At 33.8% G+C, this 23,814-nt stretch overlaps 1 protein-coding gene across 1 annotated transcript; it reads right to left on the reverse strand.

The window, feature by feature from the left end:
- Positions 1-349: 349 nt before the first annotated feature.
- Positions 350-23,324, reverse strand: LOC144437154 (protein arginine N-methyltransferase 5-like). Its single transcript, XM_078126019.1, has 13 exons — positions 23,230-23,324; positions 17,000-17,118; positions 12,673-12,890; positions 10,541-10,712; positions 9,122-9,285; positions 8,730-8,891; positions 8,334-8,470; positions 7,723-7,845; positions 5,462-5,637; positions 4,715-4,824; positions 3,842-4,049; positions 3,326-3,390; positions 350-2,592 (listed from the first exon to the last, which is right to left on the reverse strand). Exons 1-13 carry the CDS (start codon positions 23,322-23,324, stop codon positions 2,440-2,442), a joined length of 1,902 nt encoding a protein of 633 aa, XP_077982145.1. The 3' UTR covers positions 350-2,439.
- Positions 23,325-23,814: the final 490 nt, after the last annotated feature.

Consider the following 23,814-nt stretch of genomic DNA (forward strand, 5'->3'; position numbering starts at 1 on the left):
GACAAGTGTTTTAAAAATGCACATCAAATGACAGAAGTTTAAAGAAACCTGGTCCAGAACGATTTGTTGTGGTTGCTGTTGTGTGAAAAGTTTTTTTTACATAATTCTACTTACTGAAAAATTCATACATATAGTTTTATACTTTTGTTTGGAATTGATTTTGTTTTCTTTCTTTTCCCTAAGATCGATAAAATGACAAGAAAAGACAGCACATTTCCTTTCCTATTTGTCTATTTTAGGTGAAAATAAAATACTTTCTATTAAAGTCAGACACAAGAAAAATAGCCATGTTTCAATTTTGGTGAAAACTAAATCATTTGAAAATCCAATACTCTATAACTTACATTGCTAACAATATTGGTCCACGTTTCACTTTAAAACATAGAATATAATGTTATAACAAAAACATGCAACTCAAAATATAGAATATTTTATAATAATTATTTTTCAAGAAATCAATGATATTTCAAAATAAGTATAGCACCGATGTGACTACAGCAAATCACTTGAGCAGTGTTTGATAATTAATGAACACATTATGACTATAAATTATACTTTTGAATATCTTTTAATATGAAATGGGCAACGGTACACTTTGTCATATACCCTGTATCACTTCTTATGTAATTCAAAGCAGACCACACACATTGAACCAATCACCACCCGGCACACTTTGCCCAAATATGGCAAGTGGCACACTCGCATTGAACCAATCACCACCCGGCACACTTTGCCCAAATATGGCAAGTGGCACACTCATCATTATCTGTTCATTCAGTGATTTGGCTTTGATTTTTTTTCATTATCTTGCACATAAAATTATGTTTGACAATCAGCGTATATGGTTACAGGATTTATATCATGTTCCAGTACCACAGTCTCCATAGGGATATGATCAAAACTTTGGCTCATTTATGGGTTTTGTGGACCTTTGTAGAATGGCTTATGGCACTCTTTAAGTTGTGCCCTTCTGCTCTACAACTTGAGTCCGCAAAACCCATAAAGAATAGCGGGTATTGACAAATCAAGTTTACTAACAATATGTTGAACACTGCTTGAAATGAATCAGTAATGATACATCACAGGTGTCCCAAAAAAACCATGTTACATCGTCAAAACATGAGCAATGAACCTGGCAACATGATAGGTTACTGATGCTGTCAGTGCTTAAGACAAGCAACAAATTGCCAAAGTGTGCAGCCAGGTAAGTCTGTTGTTGTCCATGTGCAGATAGACAGATATTACTAGGGCCATCAGATTCTTGTACTAAACTGTACAATTTGATAGTAATGGACTTATTGGTATAACAAGACATTTGAACTGGCAGCACATGGGGTGAATAGCAATATTGCTGGTGTGTCACAGAAAATACAATATCTTAGACTTTCTGCAACCCATTTGCCTACATGCAAACTCTGGCCGATTATGGGCTTACAGACTTGGCAGATGGAACAACAGCCTTCCAAGGTGTATCTCAAGATGTATTTGCTAAATGTGTTACCAATGTAACTTGGACTTAACATGAATTCACTATAGAAATAACACATCATAGATTACATAGGACATATTTAGTTTTCCTATCAATAGACATTTCTTCCTTATATATGATGGTACTGTGAACAAGATCCTATTTCTTCAATCATACAAATAAAGCATTTTTTGGGCTGCAATGATGCGAATATATCCCCCCCCTCCACCCCCAGGACATTGTTCCATCATACCAAAAGGATAGAGTATACGCTTTTAATTTGTAGTTTTACTTACATGTCTAGTACTTAACATCAATGAGAGTAGAGAGTACACACAGACCCCACATCAATGTCCATGACTCTAATTCAAGGAATTTCACATTTATAACTTTACTACATACTAGAATAATATTGGTACTACTTTGGTCTTTGATTTAACTATATGAAATATTACAGTCAGTGATTGTGGTTTTTATACACTTGACAGAATACTAACACAGTACAGAGAAACAAGGAATATTTGTAAAGTTTGATCCTACCAAAGGATAGCACATTTATGTGATACTATACAAAATTGGATGCAAACTTATCTTAAAATGAAAAAGAAGAACTAATGAATGAATTGTAAAAACTATCCCTGAACAGTGGAGGGCTGTATAAAAAATAAAGCAGTTACAAAGCAATAAAAAAGAAATTTATTTATCAATTTCACCTGTACGACATAACTGGCTTTGAAGAAAGCACACTTCATTCATGTTCTACCGTTCACATTTTTTTCAATTCCGCAAATTTGTAATGTAGATATACCAATCTGTACTTTGAGCAATAATAATGCTACTTTCAAAATCTTCATCTCCATATAAGGATCTCCTTTCTTTCTAATTATGCAGAAATAGAACCACCTGAGATATTTACACCAAATATGGTATGCCTTCTTCCATGTATGGTTTGTCCTCCCTAACTTACTAAACTATAATCCTATGGTATATGACCTTCCATTTGGGTTGTGTATTGGTTTAATGATGGGTTCCGTTACACACCATTCGTACCATATATTCTTTGCTGTAATGTTACGCCAGAAAGTTACAGTCACTTTGTCGCTCTTGCGAAGATAGATTGGTTCCTATGGATACAAAATGACAAGATTGCTGTCAAATACAAACTTGTAGACATGCATTTGTAAGATACTATATATTGCAGGATAGAAAACTCCCAAATTTCCATTTTGACTAAGCTGTCATTGGAATTGAAACAATACTTGGGTAAGTATGGACTAGTCAACACATATGATGGCAAATATAACATGGTTCTTTCACAATAGGTCTAACCTATCCAATTTGTCCTGTAATGAAAGACAGTTGATGTTGTTGTTGTTGTTGTTGTTGTTGTTGTTGTTGTTGTTGTTGTTGTTGTGGGTCAAGATGATAAAAATTTAGCTTCCTTTTGAGTAACCACATAGTAAGGGACAGGGAAATACCACATTTTGGTATGTCATACGAAATGGCTCTGCATCAGTGCTAATTCAAAGTGGCGTAGAGGACATACTTAGTTCACCACATATAGTAAGGGATAAGGGAACACCAAATTTTGGTTTGTAATAAGAAATGTCAGTTGAATGTCAAACTGGTTTCAATGTTACACTGACCTCTAACCCTAACTCCCTAAATTTGTTGCACAATCACTTCTCGAGTCTACATATTCTTATCATATTTCAATCATTTTTAGAGAGATATTTTGTTCAGAAACAAAGATCTCAGTGATGCTTGAATAATAATCATGTCTCTCTTCTCATTTTTTGCTTCAATAAAGTCTAAAATATCAACAACAGAAACGTAAAATGAGCAAAGATTTGTTACCTTGATAGGAAAGAAGATAGGAAACCAGCTGAACATGCCTTCAGAATGACTCTTTGGAACAATACCTAGAGAGTAAGAAGTATAAAATCATGAAATATTAGTCAGGGAAAAAGAAATTCTATTCTTTATTCTATTTTCTAATGCAATATGAGGTTAAAAAGGAAGTCCTTATATTTTTCCAAAAACCTCTCATTCATGTGGAATAAATTGACTTTCTTCAACCCCCCCCCCCCCCCCCCCCAATTCACGGTAATTTGGCCCATAAAAGGAGGGTAATTAATATCTGTTTCTTTTGGCTTTTGTTCACATAATCTAGGATTACATATGGAAAGTAGAAAGATAGAAGAAATGATATCTAAAATTGTTCTTCTGCGACTAGATTTCATGAATTGCTAGCATTTGTTCTGAGCCCAAAAAAAGTTCACTTTCCATCGACCAGAAGAGAAGAGTAGCAGCTGCTAACTGCTAATGTTATATCTCCATAGACCAGTAGTAGAGTAACAATTCATAACTTACTTAGTGTGATATCTCCATACAGTATAGTATCAAAGTACCCTGCAAAACCATGTAATACTGAGTCTATTTCCACATCAAAAGTCACTGTTTTCACTCGAGAGTTGTCTTTTGTTGTTCGGTTAGGGTGGACGAATGTAAACATAGGTACAGCTTCAGCAAACGTGTTGACATTATGAAGACGAACGACGTACGGTGTTTCAAAGTGTGCCTGTCAATGATATGAAACTGTTTTTAGTATCTGAGTCCTGTAGACAGAAATGCTGAAGAAAATATGCAACACTTTTATCATCTTTTGATCACTTGCATGAGAAGTCAATTCAAATCCACAAAATAGTAGTGCTATTCAAAATCCCTTGTGAATGAGCAATTTTGAAGAGCGCCCCCAAACAATGAATCTTGCACTCTAATCCACACATGACTAAAGTGTAAGAGACCTCCAATACAGTTACACTTCAGTGATACAGCCTGGACCAGTGGAAGGCCACTGGACTACATCTTTCAATTGATAATTTCATAGAGCCAGAAAACAAGCATTACATCAAGCTGGTCCTGTTCTCTAGCACTATTACAGTCTTGTATCTACTCTACTCAAGTGTTGGAGAAACAGATTCAGTCAACAATTCATAATACTGGTCAAGAATTTTTACACATTTTTTTTCACAACAGGCTCTTTATTAGGAAATTAAAATGTATGTTACAAGAAATATTCATGAATTGTAAATTTATAAATATGTATCTGTTTTATAATATCATGACCAATATTTGGAGTGATTGAAATTATAGTCTACCATCTTGAAAAACGTCATGGCAACATGAAATAACACCAAAAACTTGATAACAGTGATACCATGTTTCTGGACTCTTTTTACTTACATCTGGTATTTTATCTTTGTCCTTACATAGTCTGACTTCATTGTATAATTTGTGAGAAGATACAGGAGATAAGTATGAGGTGTATTCTTTGGGTATACTTATACCATCGTCTGTTGGATAAAATTACATTTATGTCACAAATTACAGAAGAGGAAAATGACAATGGGCTTGACTGAATAAACACCAGAAATGTACACTTATTCTAATATCACAAACTTGATACATTACATTTTTTCACATCTTTGTCATAAACACTTTGCATTTGAGTGTCTGACACACAAATTTAGAATCAAAAGTGCAAAAAATCTGAAGGTTTTATTCAGCAATTGCACTAACACAGCATGTATCAGAAGCTGCATTAATTCTGGGTCAACACAATAGACAGTCTTGGTGACTTGTTTTTTAGCCTACATTGTCTATACTGTCAATTTAGACTGATGCATCCTTCAATGTGTTCTTTCCTAAAACCCTCAAATGCTAACCACTTTTGACCAGACTGAAGTGTACCACATGAAAGTTATGTAAAAGAGGACATTTTGAAGAAGTTGGCCACTGAAATGGTTTGATTTATCAGGTATCCTGCAATATATTTTATGAGAAAGTTTTGGAACGGAAACAATTATGAACACCAAGTTTCCTTATCCAGTTCTAATGAAAAGTACACTAAGAGTTGCTGCTTTTTAATTCAAACTTTCTACAAAATAGGGAGAAATAACAGAAAGTTACAAAATGATGCTAGGTCCATACCTTTTAGAAACATCTGAGCTCCATCCAGACATTCGGGAGAAAGTTCGTTGTCACCAAAAGAACCGAGTAATTCACTAACAATGATATCAGCTTTCTCTGGTGCTTCCCACAATCTCATATCAGTTGATATAACACTCACTTGATCTCCCCACATCTCATCCTGCAAAGCTTGTAATCTGTTAGAAATGACAAATAGTTGAACAGATTACAAACAGATTATAGAGATGAAAGCAAATATTCACAGAGAAAACACTTTCTTAAAAACATGAATCACAAATATATGCTGTCATCTCATCATCATTGTCAGAGGTTGATGTCTTTTGCCTGGAGCAAGATGTGAGAAACAAGTTCAAGAGATACAGCTGAGATTCACACTGCTTGAATCCAAATTTCAAATGATGCCAAACTGTGATTACGAAAGCTTTAGATTAACTCAAGTTACCTTCAAATAATATTTTTTTACTTACAACCGTCCTTTATTTTGGATCAACTTTATTTTAACACGAATATTCAACTGAATAAACATTTCTTATTTTAGTTTTTTGGTGCAGTTTTTATAATAATTATAATAATAACAATGTTACTTTTTACACAGTGCCTTCCTACACTGTGCTCAAAGCATGTTATACATAATCTTTGTTTCTATTTGAATTGTCATGACTACAAGGAACTCTGTCTGATGAGATGCTGTTCAATCTTGATATTACACAAATTGCTTATGGATGTACAATTTCACATATGCTGTTTCATTATACTAAAATAGTCTTTCCATCTCATCAAACTGTTAAGTGTTCTGAGGCACCATTTTGTTTGTACATTGCAGAACTTGTCATACTGATTAGTTGTCAATGGTGATGCTCGTATTGCATGTCATGCCTGCAGGCAATAATACATGTGTCAACGGACTAACAAGTATCCTTGTAATGGTAATATTGCCTATAGGTAGCAATCTGTGAATTGTTGGCCTAGTCTCAAGTCTGGATGTTTAGATCTATATTTAATGAATGCAGACATGCATTGCATCATGCATGATTATTAAACATCACAATCAGCATTTCATCAGCACAATCCAACCATTCACATGATACCTTACATATTGATGGTGCAAATCTAGATATCTGATTGGTCAAGACATCAAAATAACTATGCTAAAATAGTGATATGGCACAGTTGGCATGCCACCAAGTGGCCCTGAATGAGGATATAGTATAGTTGGCATGCCTCCAAGTGGCCCTTAATGAGAGTATTTGACAGTTGATCAATATCATCTGCATCCATCATGGCTGCCATATCAGATACTATCAGTACCCTACACAACCCAAAGTTTCAATTCCAAATGCCGATATCTTCACTATCTGAGGGAAATTAATGAGACATCCAAAGCCCAAGAATTGTGAAAGTTTACTCAAAAGGACAGCTCAGCATAGGTCTATCACATCTTTCCTGACCTCACAAAATGTAGACACCATGAGGCAGATCATGTACACAAATGTGCTACAAAACAAGTCTAACCTCACACCTTTCACAAATGAGCTTACCAAGGCTCAAAATAATCAAAACTTCATACATTCTCTGCACTGTAGCAAATGATTCATCATTTAAATATACATTTAGTGATGCTGTCCTTGACTTCCTATGGTAAGATTGTCTGTATTGGAAGGACTCACAATAACAACAAATTCAAAAGAGACTCAGATTCTCAGGGTGATTTATACCAAACTAGTATATTTTCCCATTTTCTTTAACAGTTTCATTACAAAATTCAATATACCAGTATAATATAATACATATAACCCCTCCAGGACAGAGGTACGGTATTAATACCTCTTAGTTTTGACCAATTGTCGCCATATACACACTTCCTAATGTTTATGCATATGTCATCATCAATTGGTCAAAGCTTCAGGGTACGCCATCCCCATGGGTAGTTTATTGCTTAAATATATGACATACTGCACTTATTGCACACTGAAGGAGTACACTTTATGGTAATTGACCCCTAACCTCATAACACATGGTAATTGACCCCTAATCTCATAACACATGGTAATTGACCCCTAACCTCATAACACATGGAAATTGACCCCTAACCTCATAACACATGGTAATTGACCCCTAACCTCATAACACATATCCTTTGGTTTGTACTTACGTGACAATTGACCCCTAACCTCATAACACATGGTAATTGACCCCTAACCTCATAACACATGGTAATTGACCCCTAACCTCATAACACATATCCTTTGGTTTGTACTTACGTGACAACTGCATTTGGATTTTTCTCAACTGCATATATTTTGATCTGTCTGTCTGCCTTTTTAGCTGCCTGGAGTGATGCCCTCACCAGTGGTCCTCTACCAGCCCCAAGTACCATCAGTATCCTGCAATGATAGAAACCAAGTTAAAATGTAGTCAAAATAGAAATAGAACACATTATGTGTTTGGTTGCTGAATATTATGCATAGTTATAGTTATGTACACATATTTGGAACTGTCTCTATTTTCAGTGCTTCCTTTGGGTATACATCATTACAGTCACTGTAATCACATTTTAGCAGAACCTAAAATGGAAACAACCAACCCTATCGGTAAGCATTATGCAATAGAATACATACTGCACCATTTTATAAAACTGAGGTGTACTGACAGAAAAAACTGATGAATATATTAGTCCCATCCACCACCCCCACCCCCACCCTAATCCCCCTTGTAAAACACAACATTGTTTAATATTTAATAGTATCATTTTTTGGACATCTTCTCTGACATTGTCTTAGTCTGAACACAAAACACATAAAACTATGCATCAATGCTTGTCACGAGTAAAGATTGACACTGTGGTCTGTGGAATGAATAAAGTGTAACTTACAATGTAGTTTCAGCCTTTTCCTCTGTAGGCACTCTATCTAATAATGCATAGTAGATGGCTTTCTCATACTGTGTGTACTTTACTGGGTCTTTCTCAAAGATTTCATACGTCTGTGATTCTAGATTGTCGGCTAATGGCTGAAAACAAATAGAAAATCAAAGGTTATTTTGATGCTTATGGGCTGAAAACAGGCTGAAAATTATCAATAAAAATACATGGGATATAATAATATAAATCAGAATTTGGATTAAAACACAATTCATATTTCAATAATTCTATATTGAAGTCAACAAGTACATTTTATTCGGGAAGTCACAAGTACATTTTACTCAGAAAGTGACAAATCATCCAGCGTCAGTTTTAAGGATACGATTACATGATAGTTGTAGGACATACCTGGAGTGGACATTGTAGGTAATCTTCATAGCCTTTAGCAAATGATTCCAAACCAGACATTGGTGGTTGTGACTGGTATAAATGGTCCATGTATTGCACATATGCCCTGATACCTTTATCAGGATGCCTATTGGTCCCTGTAATCATCATTTGGACATCTAACTGTATGAAGCAAACAACAATTGAATATATGAAGCAAACAACAATTGAATGTATGAAGCAAACAACAATTGAATGTATGAAGCAATCAACAATTGATTGTATGAAGCAAACAACAATTGAATGATTAATGAACCCAATTTTCCAGAAGCAAGCTTTTAATTTGCCAAAGTTTGGAGAGATTTTAAGAACTTTCAGAGAAATTGGTCTCCATGGCAATAGTTGTTACTTACTTTATGTAATCTGATGACAAGCTGTTGATGTGCTTTTGACAGAACTGGATAACCTTTCTTATTGGTTAGAAACACAGTAGTTGGTAAAATAGCACATTTAATGGGTTCACCCAGCCATCTATCAATCACTTCCTTGGATGGCAGATCAATGGAAACCTCCAAAGCTGGAAGGAAATATGAATACATAATTGGTATTGTGAATTGAGGTATATAGTCAAATGATATCAACAGATATTGATGTAACAAGGGTATTTATAATTGGATAATTCCCAAACCTGTTTTATTCATTAAGCAAAGGACAAATGAGTGACCTAAGGAGCCTTGTCAAAACCCTAAGGTCACAAGTATATTTTCTAGCTGAATGAAGAATAACAGCGGGGAATAATAAAATTGTACCTGCACATAAGCACAATCTATGACAAATCACGACGAGAATTTATGACAAAGCACGAAGAGAATCTATAACAAATCACGAAGAGAATCTATGACAAATCACGAAGAGAATCTATGACAAATCACGAAGAGAATCTATGACAAATCACGAAGAGAATCTATGACAAATCACGAAGAGAATCTATGACAAATCATGACGAGAATTTATGACAAATCACGACAAGAATCTATGACAAATCACGACGAGAATCTATGACAAATCACGATGAGAATCTATGACAAATCACGAAGAGAATCTATGACAAATCATGACGAGAATCTATGACAAATCACGACAAGAATCTATGACAAATCACGACGAGAATCTATGACAAATCACGAAGAGAATCTATGACAAATCACAAAGAGAATCTATGACAAATCATGACGAGAATCTATGACAAATCACGAAGAGAATCTAAGACAAATCACAAAGAGAATCTATGACAAATCACAACGAGAATCTATGACAAATCACAACGAGAATCTATGACAAATCACGAAGAGAATCTATGACAAATCACGAAGAGAATCTATGACAAATCATGAAGAGAATCTATGACAAATCACGAAGAGAATCTATGACAAATCACGAAGAGAATCTATGACAAATCACAAAGAGAAATAGATTGCAACTTTGAATGTTTTGGCTCTCATTTCAAGTACTGCAGAATGAATTACATAGATGTGTGTTGTCGTGATGTAGAATAATTGCAGTATAAATCCATGTTTTTTGTTCAAACGTGTTCAACTTGGCTTCTGTATGGTATTATCAGTTATGTCAAGGGTGTAAAAGTAGGGGAAACTTCTATTACCTTGGCATTGAGGTTTTGCAGTGGTTATGACACATTTACTGTGTGCTATTAACTGTGCCTTCTTCCTTAATCAGCCACCATAAACATATTGAAGATTAATTTAGGCAAGTGGCATTTACTTGGACATGGACAAAATTTACAATCCCATATATCACCAGAAAACCCTGCTTACCTAGGGATAATTTCTTGTGACTATCACAGACAGTACGTAATGAGTTCCACCACTCCCATGTATCATTATTGTCTTTGCCATTCTTACTGTCTGTGCTGTTAGAATCACTTTTATCATCTACCAGTCTATCTCTTGTTTCACACGGTGACACCATTGGTACATGTACCCACAGCTACAAAAATAGGAAAAAATGGTCAAGAATTATACAATGGGTAACACTGAAGTAAAGCACTTTCTCTATGTGCTACACTTGATTATAGCATTCATATTACAATGGGTAACACTGAAGTAAAGCACTTTCTCTATGTGCTACACTTGTTTATAGCATTCATATTACAATGGGTAACACTGAAGTAAAGCACTTTCTCTATGTGCTACACTTGTTTATAGCATTCATACTAAGTGTAAAAAGTATACTGTTTCAATTGGTTCATTTACAAGCCTAGCATGTGGCCTTTCTAATGTGGTCAATTTGCAAATTAAAGCATATACTTTTGCACTTGATATGGATGCTATAAACGATTGTTGTACAGCTTTACTTTGGTGTCATGGGTTGTAAGTCGTACAAAAAATTATATAAAAGGTGAAGAAAAAACTAGGAAGCATTTTAATCCAATGAGTTCAGTAACAGTCTTATAGTCTTAACTGATTATGAGGCATTTCCCCTGACTGCTGAGGTGGCAGGAAAGGAATAAAGCTCCCGGTAGTCTGTCTGGGTATTCAAGATTACATTCAACTTTACAATTAGACAATAAGATATTTGAGTAACTGGGGACTGTTAAGCTGCTCTAAAACCTAGCAAAGCATTGCTATCGGTTTACAGGAGAAATGAAGTTGTCTTAGTGTTTCACTCATGGGACATGATGTTTTCAACACAAAAATAGACGCAATTCAACTCTAGACTATCAGTAACAGAGACAAAACACACACAGCAGGAGTCTTTACCCAATAACATTGAAAAGTGATAGGCACTGTTATTCTTTCATTTCAAGGTGCAGTAGAAACTGACTTCTGTTGTAAACATTACATGTAGACTTGATGATTTTAATGTCTTCAATTGTTTACTTTACTACAGATAATCAGCATAGTAACCAGCCACTGGGCAGGAGGCACTTCTATAAATTCTTTATTTTGCATTTGGAGTCACCTCTGTGTGAAAAATATCCTGTCTCATCACAGAAACACCAAATGCAAGGCAACTTCATTTCTAATGTAAATGTGTGCTACCAGTAAATTACATGCTTTTCAACATCTGAAGAACATAACTGTAATAAATGACATACATACATAAGTCACCATCTGAAAACAAATGTAAGGCTAACAGCTTTTTAAGTCATTCCACGTATGCTTGCACAAGTGCCTACAATTTACTGTTACTGCAGATGTAATGTGTACTATAGTAGTACATCCTGGCATGTTGTTAACCCTTTGACATTTGTCACTTTGCATTAAACTGGCATGACACCTATAAATAAGCTGATAAGCTTCCATTGTGTTTCAACTTGACAGTTATATCTGAAGTCAGATATGCTTTATTTCCTGTAGCTGTTGGTATATCTCAATATGATACTTTCACTTATTTCCGTGGCTTAGTTCAATATTTCTTGTCAATCATGAAAGCTGTATTTTGATAGAATTACAGTCCTTCAGAGACTTACAGACCTGGATGGAATATTTGGCCAACCTGCCAAAGTTTCAAAATAAAGACAATTTTGCAAAGGATAAAACTATTATTAAGAACCACTGCATAAATCTCATCCTAGACTCTGACATTAATAACCCTAGTACTACAGTCTTTTTTTTTTCATTTTGCATGAGTTCCAAATTGGACTAAACCAAAAACATTATAAACTTTAGCCTGAAGTGACAGAGATGTTAGCATTTTAATGGTTTTCTGTCACATTACAATACTGAGTTGACTACCCCTAATTTAATCACAGAATGTCTAGCTTTAATACATACAGTTGACACAGATGAATATTCAAATCTTGAGCTGAACATTGTTTATTTTGCTGATTTGGGGTAAAAATAATAAATAACTGAGTAAATACATTCCAAATTACACAAACTTGTACCATAAATCAAGCAAAACTGCAAATTTTTTTTGAAATTTGGAATAAAATGACACAAACCTGTTGATTATAACCTCCAAGCATATGACTAAGCAGAACTCTACCAAAATTGACACAATTTCCACTGGTTAGGTTGACCAGAACTGCAGGCATACTAAGATGTCCTGCATATGCTAATTCTTGTTTCAGAGCAAGCTCTGAATTCTTTCTGATTGTCTCATCTTCTGCATCCAGCTGTAACCATGGTGATACTTTACCAACAACAAGCGAGCTCCAATCTATTAGTGAATGAAAAATACACAACAATTTTTTTTATCTTACTTGTACGATAAATTAATAAAATAAGTCTCCTTTCAAATACAAACATGGAATTGATGATTATTTCAATATTATCTCTTATAACATGCTGAAGACATTGTCAATAACATTTATTTATACAAAATGATATATGGTTAAGGAGGCATTCATTGTTTGATGAATCTACAGTACACCTCTCTTTGCAGATTGCATACTAACACTGTGGCTGCTGTACATCAATAGTAATACCCTCATTTGCATAATGAATCACTATTAATTAATTTAATACCAAGATGCTGTATTGTCAATGGTTCCTGAAAATTTCTATAATTTAGTGGACATACTAATAATATCAAACCACATGTCCAGTTATTTTGATTGATCCCTTCAACATTAGAAATAATTGCTTAAATTGTCCAACAAAACAAAGATGAGAATATTTCCCAATACATGTGTTCAATATTTGCATATAGTTGTTAAAATTGCTGTAACAGTAATATACATTAGATAGACCAAAACAATTTAGTACCTTATTTGAAAGTTACTGATAAATTTGAATAATCAATACAATATTTTATAATTAGACAATAGTTGCAAATTCACTATTCTGTAAAGATTAATGATGCTAGTCCACACATTAGATGGATATTAGTGACATTTTTTTTTCATTTAAAATGTTCTCTAAAAATCCTCTTTAATTCTACCAGGGAGAAAGTGTTAGTACACAAAAAACTGCAAGTCGGGAAAAACAGAATTATGATAGTTCAAGGTTCTATCAATAGAGGGCGCTGTATGCATTCCTTCATGCATCAAGCCCAGCTATTCCCTAAACAGACAATGCATCTAGACACACAGAACAAAATACTTCCTTTCCTTGGCAGCATGTGTAGCATTCAGTTTATATCTGGTTCATTTAGCATTTCTGAACATATTGTATTTATCCTAATTAAAACTTGGCTTGTAACATCACGATTTCACATCGACCCCATCACCTGATGCATTCTAGCTACCTGTAATATTCCTTTAAAATATCTTCCTTGAAAAGAAGACTTCATCTCATACTATCATTCCTATTTTCATAAAAACTTGGCATCACAACTACATTTACATAATCTCCATATATATATATGTGTGTAGATGAAATCTTGACATTTTCACTAAAATACAGATAGCAGATCTCTTTCCACATTACCCATTCCCTGTTTGGTTTCCTAGGCCTCAAGGGACTAGGATATATATTTCAATGCAGGCTGTCATGAATGTCCTTCTGAATAGAGTCTTTCAAAGTAAATAATACTACTCCTGAGAATAAAACGACTGAAATCCATAGATGTCATAATCAGCTGTTAGGATAAAGAACTGATATTGATTTGAAATAACGCTGTGCTCAGAATAAAATAAAAGCACTGTTATTGAGAAGATTACAGTCGCAAAAAACCATATTACAGCTCTCTTCTTTGTTGCACAAATTGCAAAATAAAATGGAAGACGGCCAAGAGGATTTTGCAAGATGCTTTAAAAACATTTAAAAACAAGGAAGTGTTGTGTTGTACTTTGCTATTGTATAGCTAGTTTGAAGTAGTTTTCCCTTGAGCTTGTCACATTTGAATACATTTTCCACTCTTCTTCCAATTTTATTAGCAATGGCCCCTGGCAGCTCTAGCTATTTAGAAAGCTATATGCAATCATATATGACCAAATCACAGCAGAGGCTTGTCACCCCTTTCAAGACTTTGCTCAGGTTTTCTTGATAAAAAATCTTTTGAAAGTAAAAAGACTCCACTCTACTTCAATTCCTTTTATGTAAGATGTGAAAAAATCCCATGAAATGAGAAAAAGTAGCCGAAGCTGTGCAAAGGAAGGATTACTGTTAGTGTCAAGTAAAGACTCTTACAACTGATTCATTTCATGGTAATATACACAAGATGGCATCCCTTGGGTTACTTGTCAAGGATATTGAAGATACACAGCTGGGTTATCTTTTCCAGCTTAAGAATACATTAAGTTAAACATGCCAGTATTCACATAGTATCTATATTGCTATCAAAACAAGCCGACATCATGGCACACTGAAAGTATTATACACAGATCACATTTTTTTGTATATGTACAATGCAAATGTGAGCAATAGCGTAAAAAAGAAGGAAAAAAATTTCTATCACAAAACTGATATTTTAAAGTACAAGAATGTTGGATTACTATATTCAGGATTAATATTTGGGTAAAAAAAAACCAGTTGTCTGGCATAGCTTCAAAAGGTATGCATGAATAAGTAAATATAATCCCTATAGCTCCACTGACAAGATAATAGTAATCCAAGACTGTAGTATTCAAATATTGGGGTTTAACAGAAAACACGAAAATCAATTTTTTTTTATTCAATATGGTCGCAAAATAAGACTGAAGTAAGTAATCCACAAAAACATAAGACAATTTATACACTATTACAATATAGATGTATAATTTAATTATGGCAAGAATATGCAAATAATCATGACCCTGTTTGAACAACGTGTTTTGACATGTTTACACTAGTCTGTAAGATACGACTTACATGCCACATTATCAGCTATAAGCCCGACATGAAGTGTCTTACAGTCCTAAACTTCAACACTGAAGAAAAAGTGTATCCTCATACGACAAAATCAGTTCATACCCATGAAGTAAACAAGTTCATAGAGGCCCACTGAGAGCTAGACTGTAAGATGCATTGTTGTGTTGTTCAGCCCTATCAGGCTTCTCATTCATGGCACGAATGAATGTCATATCTTACTGACTAACTGAGCAAATTGAAGCACAAAATTTTGTATCACCTGAAGCCAATTCTCTTTACCTAGATTCAGTATGGTATGCAATGAGCGTATACAAAATGTCTAGTCAGTGATGAACAAGGAATATCTTTCACTTCACTGTGATTTGTATGTACATTTGGAACTATTTGGCCAAGAAAAATAAATTGTGAAGTTCTGATAACAGACATTATAGAAAATAAGTAGTACGGATACAGAATTTTCATTTTATTTTCATTTTGGGGTCATCATATCTCTATTTATGTTAGTCTATTAAAAAAATTATTTTCATGACATTTGCAAGATATTTTTTTTAAACTAACGACAGAAATTTCAGGTTGGCTGGGAATATTTTGTAAACTAGACAATCAGAATCACACTCACATAATTTTTTTCTTGCTCATCTTTCATACAAAAGGTAAATTTTGATTTTGATGGTAAACAAAAATTTCCATTGATTTTCATACCTAGCTGCAACACCAACAAATTAAAGTTGCACTAGCTGAATCTGGAACATTTTTTGAATCAAATATAATAATTTACACTTGTATTACCGAACACCTTGAACTGTATTGAATAAACAGCTGTATACATAATATGGTACAATAAATCCACAGAAAGGTTCACACCCTAAACTCATCCCCCCAACACAATCCTGATTTACTACATACATGTATCGATAAAATTAACCTCTTACAAACATGTACAATGTCAAACTATTCTTATTATCATAACAATTTTCAGTAAATGTATTTAAATGTTATTCCCCAATATTTTTCTTCATTCAGCCAAGGAAAATACAAGTGACCTAAGGGGCCTTTGTCACTGCGAATACATCAACTCGTAATGACAACTTTTCTTAGGTCATGAGTATTTTTCGGCAGAATGAAGAAAAATATTGGAGAATAACATAATTATACCAGCGCCAGTAACATCATAGAAAAATTTGGGAAAGTAATGTTAATTTTGAACGTTTTGACTCATATTGCGAACACAGCAGAACACTGACATAGACGCGTGTTGTTGTGACATAGAACGACCATCTATTTTTGTTCTAAATGGCTCATGCATGGTATCATGTTGGTTGTTTGATCAAAATCATATTTCAGACACAGCTAGTGAAGATTTAATATTTTCTGTTCTTTGCTGTACTTGCTTGTAGTGATCTCTGATCAATTTCCCTTTTTTTCATTGAAACAATACCTTGGAGATATTTTCATTTTGTTGTGCTGTCAATCTAGCCTACCCGTAAAGAGACAATGAGCACAGCTTGGTTGTGATCAACTCTGACAAGTACGTACCATGACTTGACAGCAGCAAGTCTGATCTTGTAAATGCCCCAGGTCTATCTTTGGCAGCTCCAGATACAAATTCCCTCTTAAAACGTGGATGCACTATAGGAACTGCTACAAAATCAAACCTAAGGAATAACATTAAAAAGACAACAATTAGAATGCTTCAATACTCATTTTTCAGGCTTCAATTGATGGAAGGGATGATGTTCACCTGGGTTATTTGTTGCACATTCCCAATATATCTAGCTCATTTAGAAGGTTATTTAAATGCATAGAGTTGTCTGCTAAGGCAAGTCGAAGACAGCACTGTTCTAAATGACGCCATTTGTCAGCAAGATTTCCTGCTGGGCATACAAAAGTAGTCATTACATGCGTACAAGAACACCCACTGCTACCTTACACATCATATCATGTAGCATGCACGAAGACGAAATTTGACATTTTCTTATGTACATGTAGGTGTTTTATTCCTTATTTGTTGCAGTTTTACTTCTATTTAATATTCTAAAAGCTTTCACAGTCTGTCAACTGTCTTTAGGGTTAAATCAATTGACTTTACAAAACTGAAATATGTGTAAATGACAAATAAATAGAGTCCATATTTAGAATTTGGTACGAAGCTAGAAAATAGTTACAAGTCAACTACCATTATAAGGAGTCCCCAAATGACTAGCTTTGTGGTCAAAATAGTTGCAGCTTTTCTCTATCAGTATTGACAAATCAGAATTCTGTTCTCTATCAGTATTGACAAATCAGAATTCTGTTTTCTATTAGTATAGGCAAATCAGAATTCTGTTCTCTATTAGTATTGACAAATCAGAATTCTGTTCTCTATCAGTATTGGCAAATCAGAATTCTGTTCTCTATCAGTATTGACAAATCAGAATTCTGTTCTCTATTAGTATTGGCAAATCAGAATTCTGTTCTCTATTAGTATTGGCAAATCAGAATTCTGTTCTCTATTAGTATTGACAAATCAGAATTCTGTTCTCTGTAAGTATTGACAAATCAGAATTCTGTTCTCTATTAAGTATTGGCAAATCAGAATTCTGTTCTCTATCAGTATTGACAAATCAGAATTCTGTTCTCTATCAGTATTGACAAATCAGAATTCTGTTCTCTATTAGTATTGACAAATCAGAATTCTGTTCTCTATTAGTATTGGCAAATCAGAATTCTGTTCTCTATTAGTATTGGCAAATCAGAATTCTGTTCTCTATCAGTATTGACAAATCAGAATTCTGTTCTCTATTAGTATTGACAAATCAGAATTCTGTTCTCTATTAGTATTGACAAATCAGAATTCTGTTCTCTATCAGTATTGACAAATCAGAATTCTGTTCTCTATAAGTATTGACAAATCAGAATTCTGTTCTCTATTAGTATTGACAAATCAGAATTCTGTTCTCTATTAGTAGTAGTGACAAATCAGAATTCTGTTCTATATCAGTATTGACAAATCAGAATTCTGTTCTCTATCAGTATTGACAAATCAGAATTCTGTTCTCTATTAGTATTGACAAATCAGAATTCTGTTCTCTATTAGTATTGACAAATCAGAATTCTGTTCTCTATTAGTATTGGCAAATCAGAATTCTGTTCTCTATTAGTATTGACAAATCAGAATTCTGTTCTCTATTAGTATTGACAAATCAAAATTCTGTTCTCTATTAGTATTGACAAATCAGAATTCTGTTCTCTATCAGTATTGGCAAATCAGAATTCTGTTCTCTATTAGTATTGACAAATCAGAATTCTGTTCTCTATTAGTAGTAGTGACAAATCAGAATTCTGTTCTATATCAGTATTGACAAATCAGAATTCTGTTCTCTATCAGTATTGGCAAATCAGAATTCTGTTGTCTATCAGTATTGGCAAATCAGAATTCTGTTCTCTATTAGTAGTAGTGACAAATCAGAATTCTGTTCTATATCAGTATTGACAAATCAGAATTCTGTTCTATATCAGTATTGACAAATCAGAATTCTGTTCTCTATCAGTATTGGCAAATCAGAATTCTGTTGTCTATCAGTATTGGCAAATCAGAATTCTGTTCTCTATTAGTATTGACAAATCAGAATTCTGTTGTCTATCAGTATTGGCAAATCAGAATTCTGTTCTCTATTAGTATTGGCAAATCAGAATTCTGTTCTTTATTAGTATTGGCAAATCAGAATTCTGTTCTCTATTAGTATTGGCAAATCAGAATTCTGTTCTCTATTAGTATTGGCAAATCAGAATTCTGTTCTCTATTAGTATTGGCAAATCAGAATTCTGTTCTCTATTAAGTATTGACAAATCAGAATTCTGTTGTCTATCAGTATTAACAAATCAGAATTCTGTTCTCTTTTAGTATTGGCAAATCAGAATTCTGTTCTCTATTAGTATTGGCAAATCAGAATTCTGTTCTCTATTAGGTATTGGCAAATCAGAATTCTGTTTTCTATTAGTATTGACAAATCAGAATTCTGTTCTCTATTAGTATTGGCAAATCAGAATTCTGTTGTCTATCAGTATTAACAAATCAGAATTCTGTTCTCTATTAGTATTGACAAATCAGAATTCTGTTCTCTATTAGTATTGGCAAATCAGAATTCTGTTCTCTATTAGTATTGGCAAATCAGAATTCTGTTCTCTATTAGTATTGACAAATCAGAATTCTGAACTCTATCAGTATTGGCAAATCAGAATTCTGTTCTCTATTAGTATTGACAAATCAGAATTCTGTTCTCTATTAGTATTGGCAAATCAGAATTCTGTTCTCTATCAGTATTGACAAATCAGAATTCTGTTTTGTATTAGTACAGGCAAACCAGAATTCTGTTCTCTATTTAGTATTGACAAATCAGAATTCTGTTCTCTATTAGTAGTAGTGACAATTCAGAATTTTTACATTAATAAATGAATAAAAGAATATTCTACATGCATGTTTGTATTCGGGGACCAATTTTAATTCATATGGCTAAAACAATTTTTGTACCAAAATAAATTGGTGTCATACTGGAATCTTTTTCACTCATTAGATTTAGAGAGACCTGAGATAATGAAAAAACAATTGCCTAGATGTATGCAACTTTACTTAAATTGCACGTGAAATTATATTGTATTTGTAATACAATAACTTACACACATGATATGACTACATACACAATGATCCCTATACACATCAATTGAAACAATTTTCATTTCAAAATTCTGTCATTTTAAAATCTACCAAACCAATTAGTCCAAACTTGTTTTCTAACATTTTTGCATGCCAAAATATAATCATTCATAGTACATCAACAATAAGTCAGAATTAAAATGCCAATTAAAATAAATTGAAGAATGAAAGCAGTAAAAGATAGAGTGGATATATCAAGAGATGAACTCCAAAATTGTTGATGGGAAGTCATTTTTTTACTGTACAAATTACTCTGGTCTTAAATATATTTGAAATATTGAAAACATTGAAACAAATTTAATTAAGAAATGGCCTTATCTCCTATTATATTGTGGTGTTCACTTCTATAACCATAGTAACAGAATAAGGGATAATCTGGTAAATTTTCTTGCTACAGCATACAAATCATAATTTTGGAGGAATGATGAAAACAGTATTAGACTAAAATATAGTGCCTTAGGTAGACAGGTAACTTTTACTAACTTACCGTAGCATTTATATTCAAAATCTAATACCAAAATGACTGCCAGCAACGTTAATTTTTTAATAAAATGTTCAAAAGCATGAATATATTCATATTTAGGTATTCAAATAACCAGATCAGTTTTCATACACAGAAATCAATTCATTTTCTTCACGGGTAATTAAACTGCTACAAATCCAAATCAAGGAAATTCATGAAATTGTAAGCCACTGACACGCACGCCCTTTCAATCCTGAGATTTGAATATCCCAAATGGCATGTAGGATTACTTATTAGGACTAAGTTTTCAAGACAAATACTCAATTTTCTTTGAGTAATTCAATATATTCAGCTGATACTCAAAGCCTGTGTAAACACACTGCCTAGTATATTAGTCCATTGAAAGATGACTGATGAAGACACAAGTGATGGGTATTACCTGATTCTTAGGAAAGTGATGGAGACGAAAGTGATGGGTATTATCTAGTTCTTATTAGATTGATGAAATCAAGTGTACACTCAGCTATAAATTAAATTATTAAACAGTTATGAAATGTGATAGGAAATAGGGCAATATGCCAACTTTGTAATTAACTACGCACTTTCAATTCTGACGAATTACGCACACACACTGACTTGTGTCAAATTCCTACATTTACAGGTTTATGTGGTTACATTTCTCAGTTGTCTTTTGAGGGTCATAAGTAAGTACAATCTATCTAGGTAAGGTTCTCCAGCTATTTTCCCCGAGATTCCAAACCAAATTATATTACGAGCATAACAATGAAAAAGCTATGCAAATTTGACCAAATTTCCACTTTCTGTTATTGCATTTCCCAAACCTTGCAGCACACAATATATCTACTTTTACAAGTTTGATAATATTTTACTCATGTACTCATACAATATTTAGTAAATGCTTTGTACCTACCTGTCACACTATATCATGCAAGTATTACGAGGAGTATATCTAAATGTTTTATGGCCTTCAAGATGAAATAAAGTATAGTTATCTCTACTCCTTCATTTTAAACACAATCCCTTCACAAAAACCAACTCAAACTCTAAAATCACTCAATATAACAACAACTGATGAACTCCAAAACAAAAAATTAGGAAAACTGGTGCCAAATTTGATTATGTGTATTTTTACTGCTAAAGCTGACATGTTATTGTGCTAACTAAAGTATATTATCATTATACATGGTTATAGTATTCAATTCATTATAATACACTTGGGCTTTAAGTCTGTCATTTATAAGACAGAAAATTGATAGCTTCATGCAAGTATTTTAAAAATAAACTGACAAATGAATTATGATGCATCTTCTTTTCTTTAATTTTGTTGCAGAAAATTAATTATGCTATAATAAAAATATATTCAGTGTAAATCCTAGGCATTAGGTATCATTAGGTATATTTCATGACGTAAATTATTTTGTTTGAATTTCAAGTACAACTGAAGAACACTAGACAAAGCTGTCTACATACCCCGGTAATAGAAATTCAACACTTGATGAATCTTTCTACAATGATTTCATTAACTTGATCTTGTATTCATGCCTCTCTTATCCTATGTCACAGTCACCTTCATTATATCTGAGTTTTAAAATAAGCTATGTTGTCCAATATGTACACTAGGTCTAGTGCTCTTGAGTGTTCTGGTTAAGATATACCACTATCATATAATCATGTATCTTACTAAACTGAATTTATTCTTAACACGACTACAACAAAATAACTTATTTCACTTGCCAAGTTGGTTACTTTTCAAATAATGCCATATGAATGGAACTATTATGAGAGTTTATACGTGCACATTTCTACATCTATTGAATCGGGTGATGGCATAATCAAATTGAAGAGAAAAGCTGAGCAGAGCACAGATGAGATGAGATGAAATGAGATGGGATGAGATGAGATGGGATGACTGGGATGGATAGAGATTGGGGATGAGAAGAGGAGAGAAGGGATGATATAAAAAGAGATGAAGGGAAAAGATGAAAAGAGATGGAGAAAATGTGGAATGAAAATAAGGACAGTTAAGAAACTACGAACAGCAGTGAAATTAAGGACACTATGAATACATTAACTACATGAGAAAACAGATCTGAAACGACACATTCCCAAAACATGAGTACAAGAAATAAAAAAGATGCATTTTCTGCATCTGTTATTCAAAACGCGTCGCATGAAATGATGAAGCCATCCTTTTTCGTCGGCTGTTTCAGTAGCACTTCCTACATAGAACTTGGGATGTAACGTAATTATCTCACGAGTAAAATAATTTCCCCGCTATTCAAAAAGAAAACACGTGCTGAAAGGGTATAACAATGAATTCGTTATTAATATTATGACGAAATTTAAGTCTGCTCTTTTCGTCAGACACCTGACACATCCTCTCTGCGGTCCTGTATAGTGTTTATGTACGGCCTCACTCACATCCATGCTCCGACAGCTTGCTAGCCGAAGTCATCAGCCTTGGCCGTCACAAATTCACGTAACGCTGCATCCCTCACCGTCTCGTGTGGATGTTATGTCGCCATTCAACAACGATTTGTACTTGTAAAGTAAGTGTATTTACATCTAATCATGAAAATTAATACGTACCCGGCGACTGAAGCCAGTTGGGTTGAGTCCGCGATGTCGGGGACGCAGTGAAGATCACGACCGCACGACACATGCTGCTGTTGGGTGTTCGCCATTTTGGAGAATAGCCCTCTTTAGGCCCCCTAGCAAATTAAAATTGCGTTTCATGTCAATTCGTTGTATTCGCCAAGTCTTAGCTTGAACATTATATTGAGGGAAGATCAATTTCAGATAAATTCTAATAATATTTGCAATATAAATATAATTTAAAATCAAGCTTTTGTAAAATTGTTACGGAACAGATGAACTGATATTAGTTCTACATGCATCTTGAAATTAACTTTAAAACGCTGACTTGGGGAGTTTGAATAGGCTCCAAGAAGGACCGGTGAAATTCATTCAATCTTCCTTGGCACCTCACATGTCAATTGGTTGGTTCATTTATGGACACAATTTGTTCTACGTAAAGCATCAAATCAATTTCTTACGTTGGATAGTCATTTGTGATACTATGCTCAGAGTACTTTTGGTAATCGCCAGCTGCACCTGACTGACTGAACACAGTGCAGTGTAAACATTGTATGCAATACACGTACAACTTCAACT

Source organism: Glandiceps talaboti, chromosome 7, assembly GCF_964340395.1.
Source record: "Glandiceps talaboti chromosome 7, keGlaTala1.1, whole genome shotgun sequence".
Taxonomy (NCBI): Eukaryota; Metazoa; Hemichordata; class Enteropneusta; family Spengelidae; genus Glandiceps; species Glandiceps talaboti.

Bases quoted from the DNA above. Each gene is read 5' to 3' on its own strand.
- LOC144437154 (XM_078126019.1), bottom strand. From the start codon at position 23,324: ATGGCGAACACCCAACAGCAGCATGTGTCGTGCGGTCGTGATCTTCAC. The intron at 8,892-9,121 runs GTAAGTAACAAC...TGCTTCATACAG, and splicing joins TTGTCATCAGATTACATAAA to TTAGATGTCCAAATGATGAT. The intron at 4,050-4,714 runs GTAAGTAAAAAG...TATCATTGACAG, and splicing joins ACAAAGATAAAATACCAGAT to GCACACTTTGAAACACCGTA.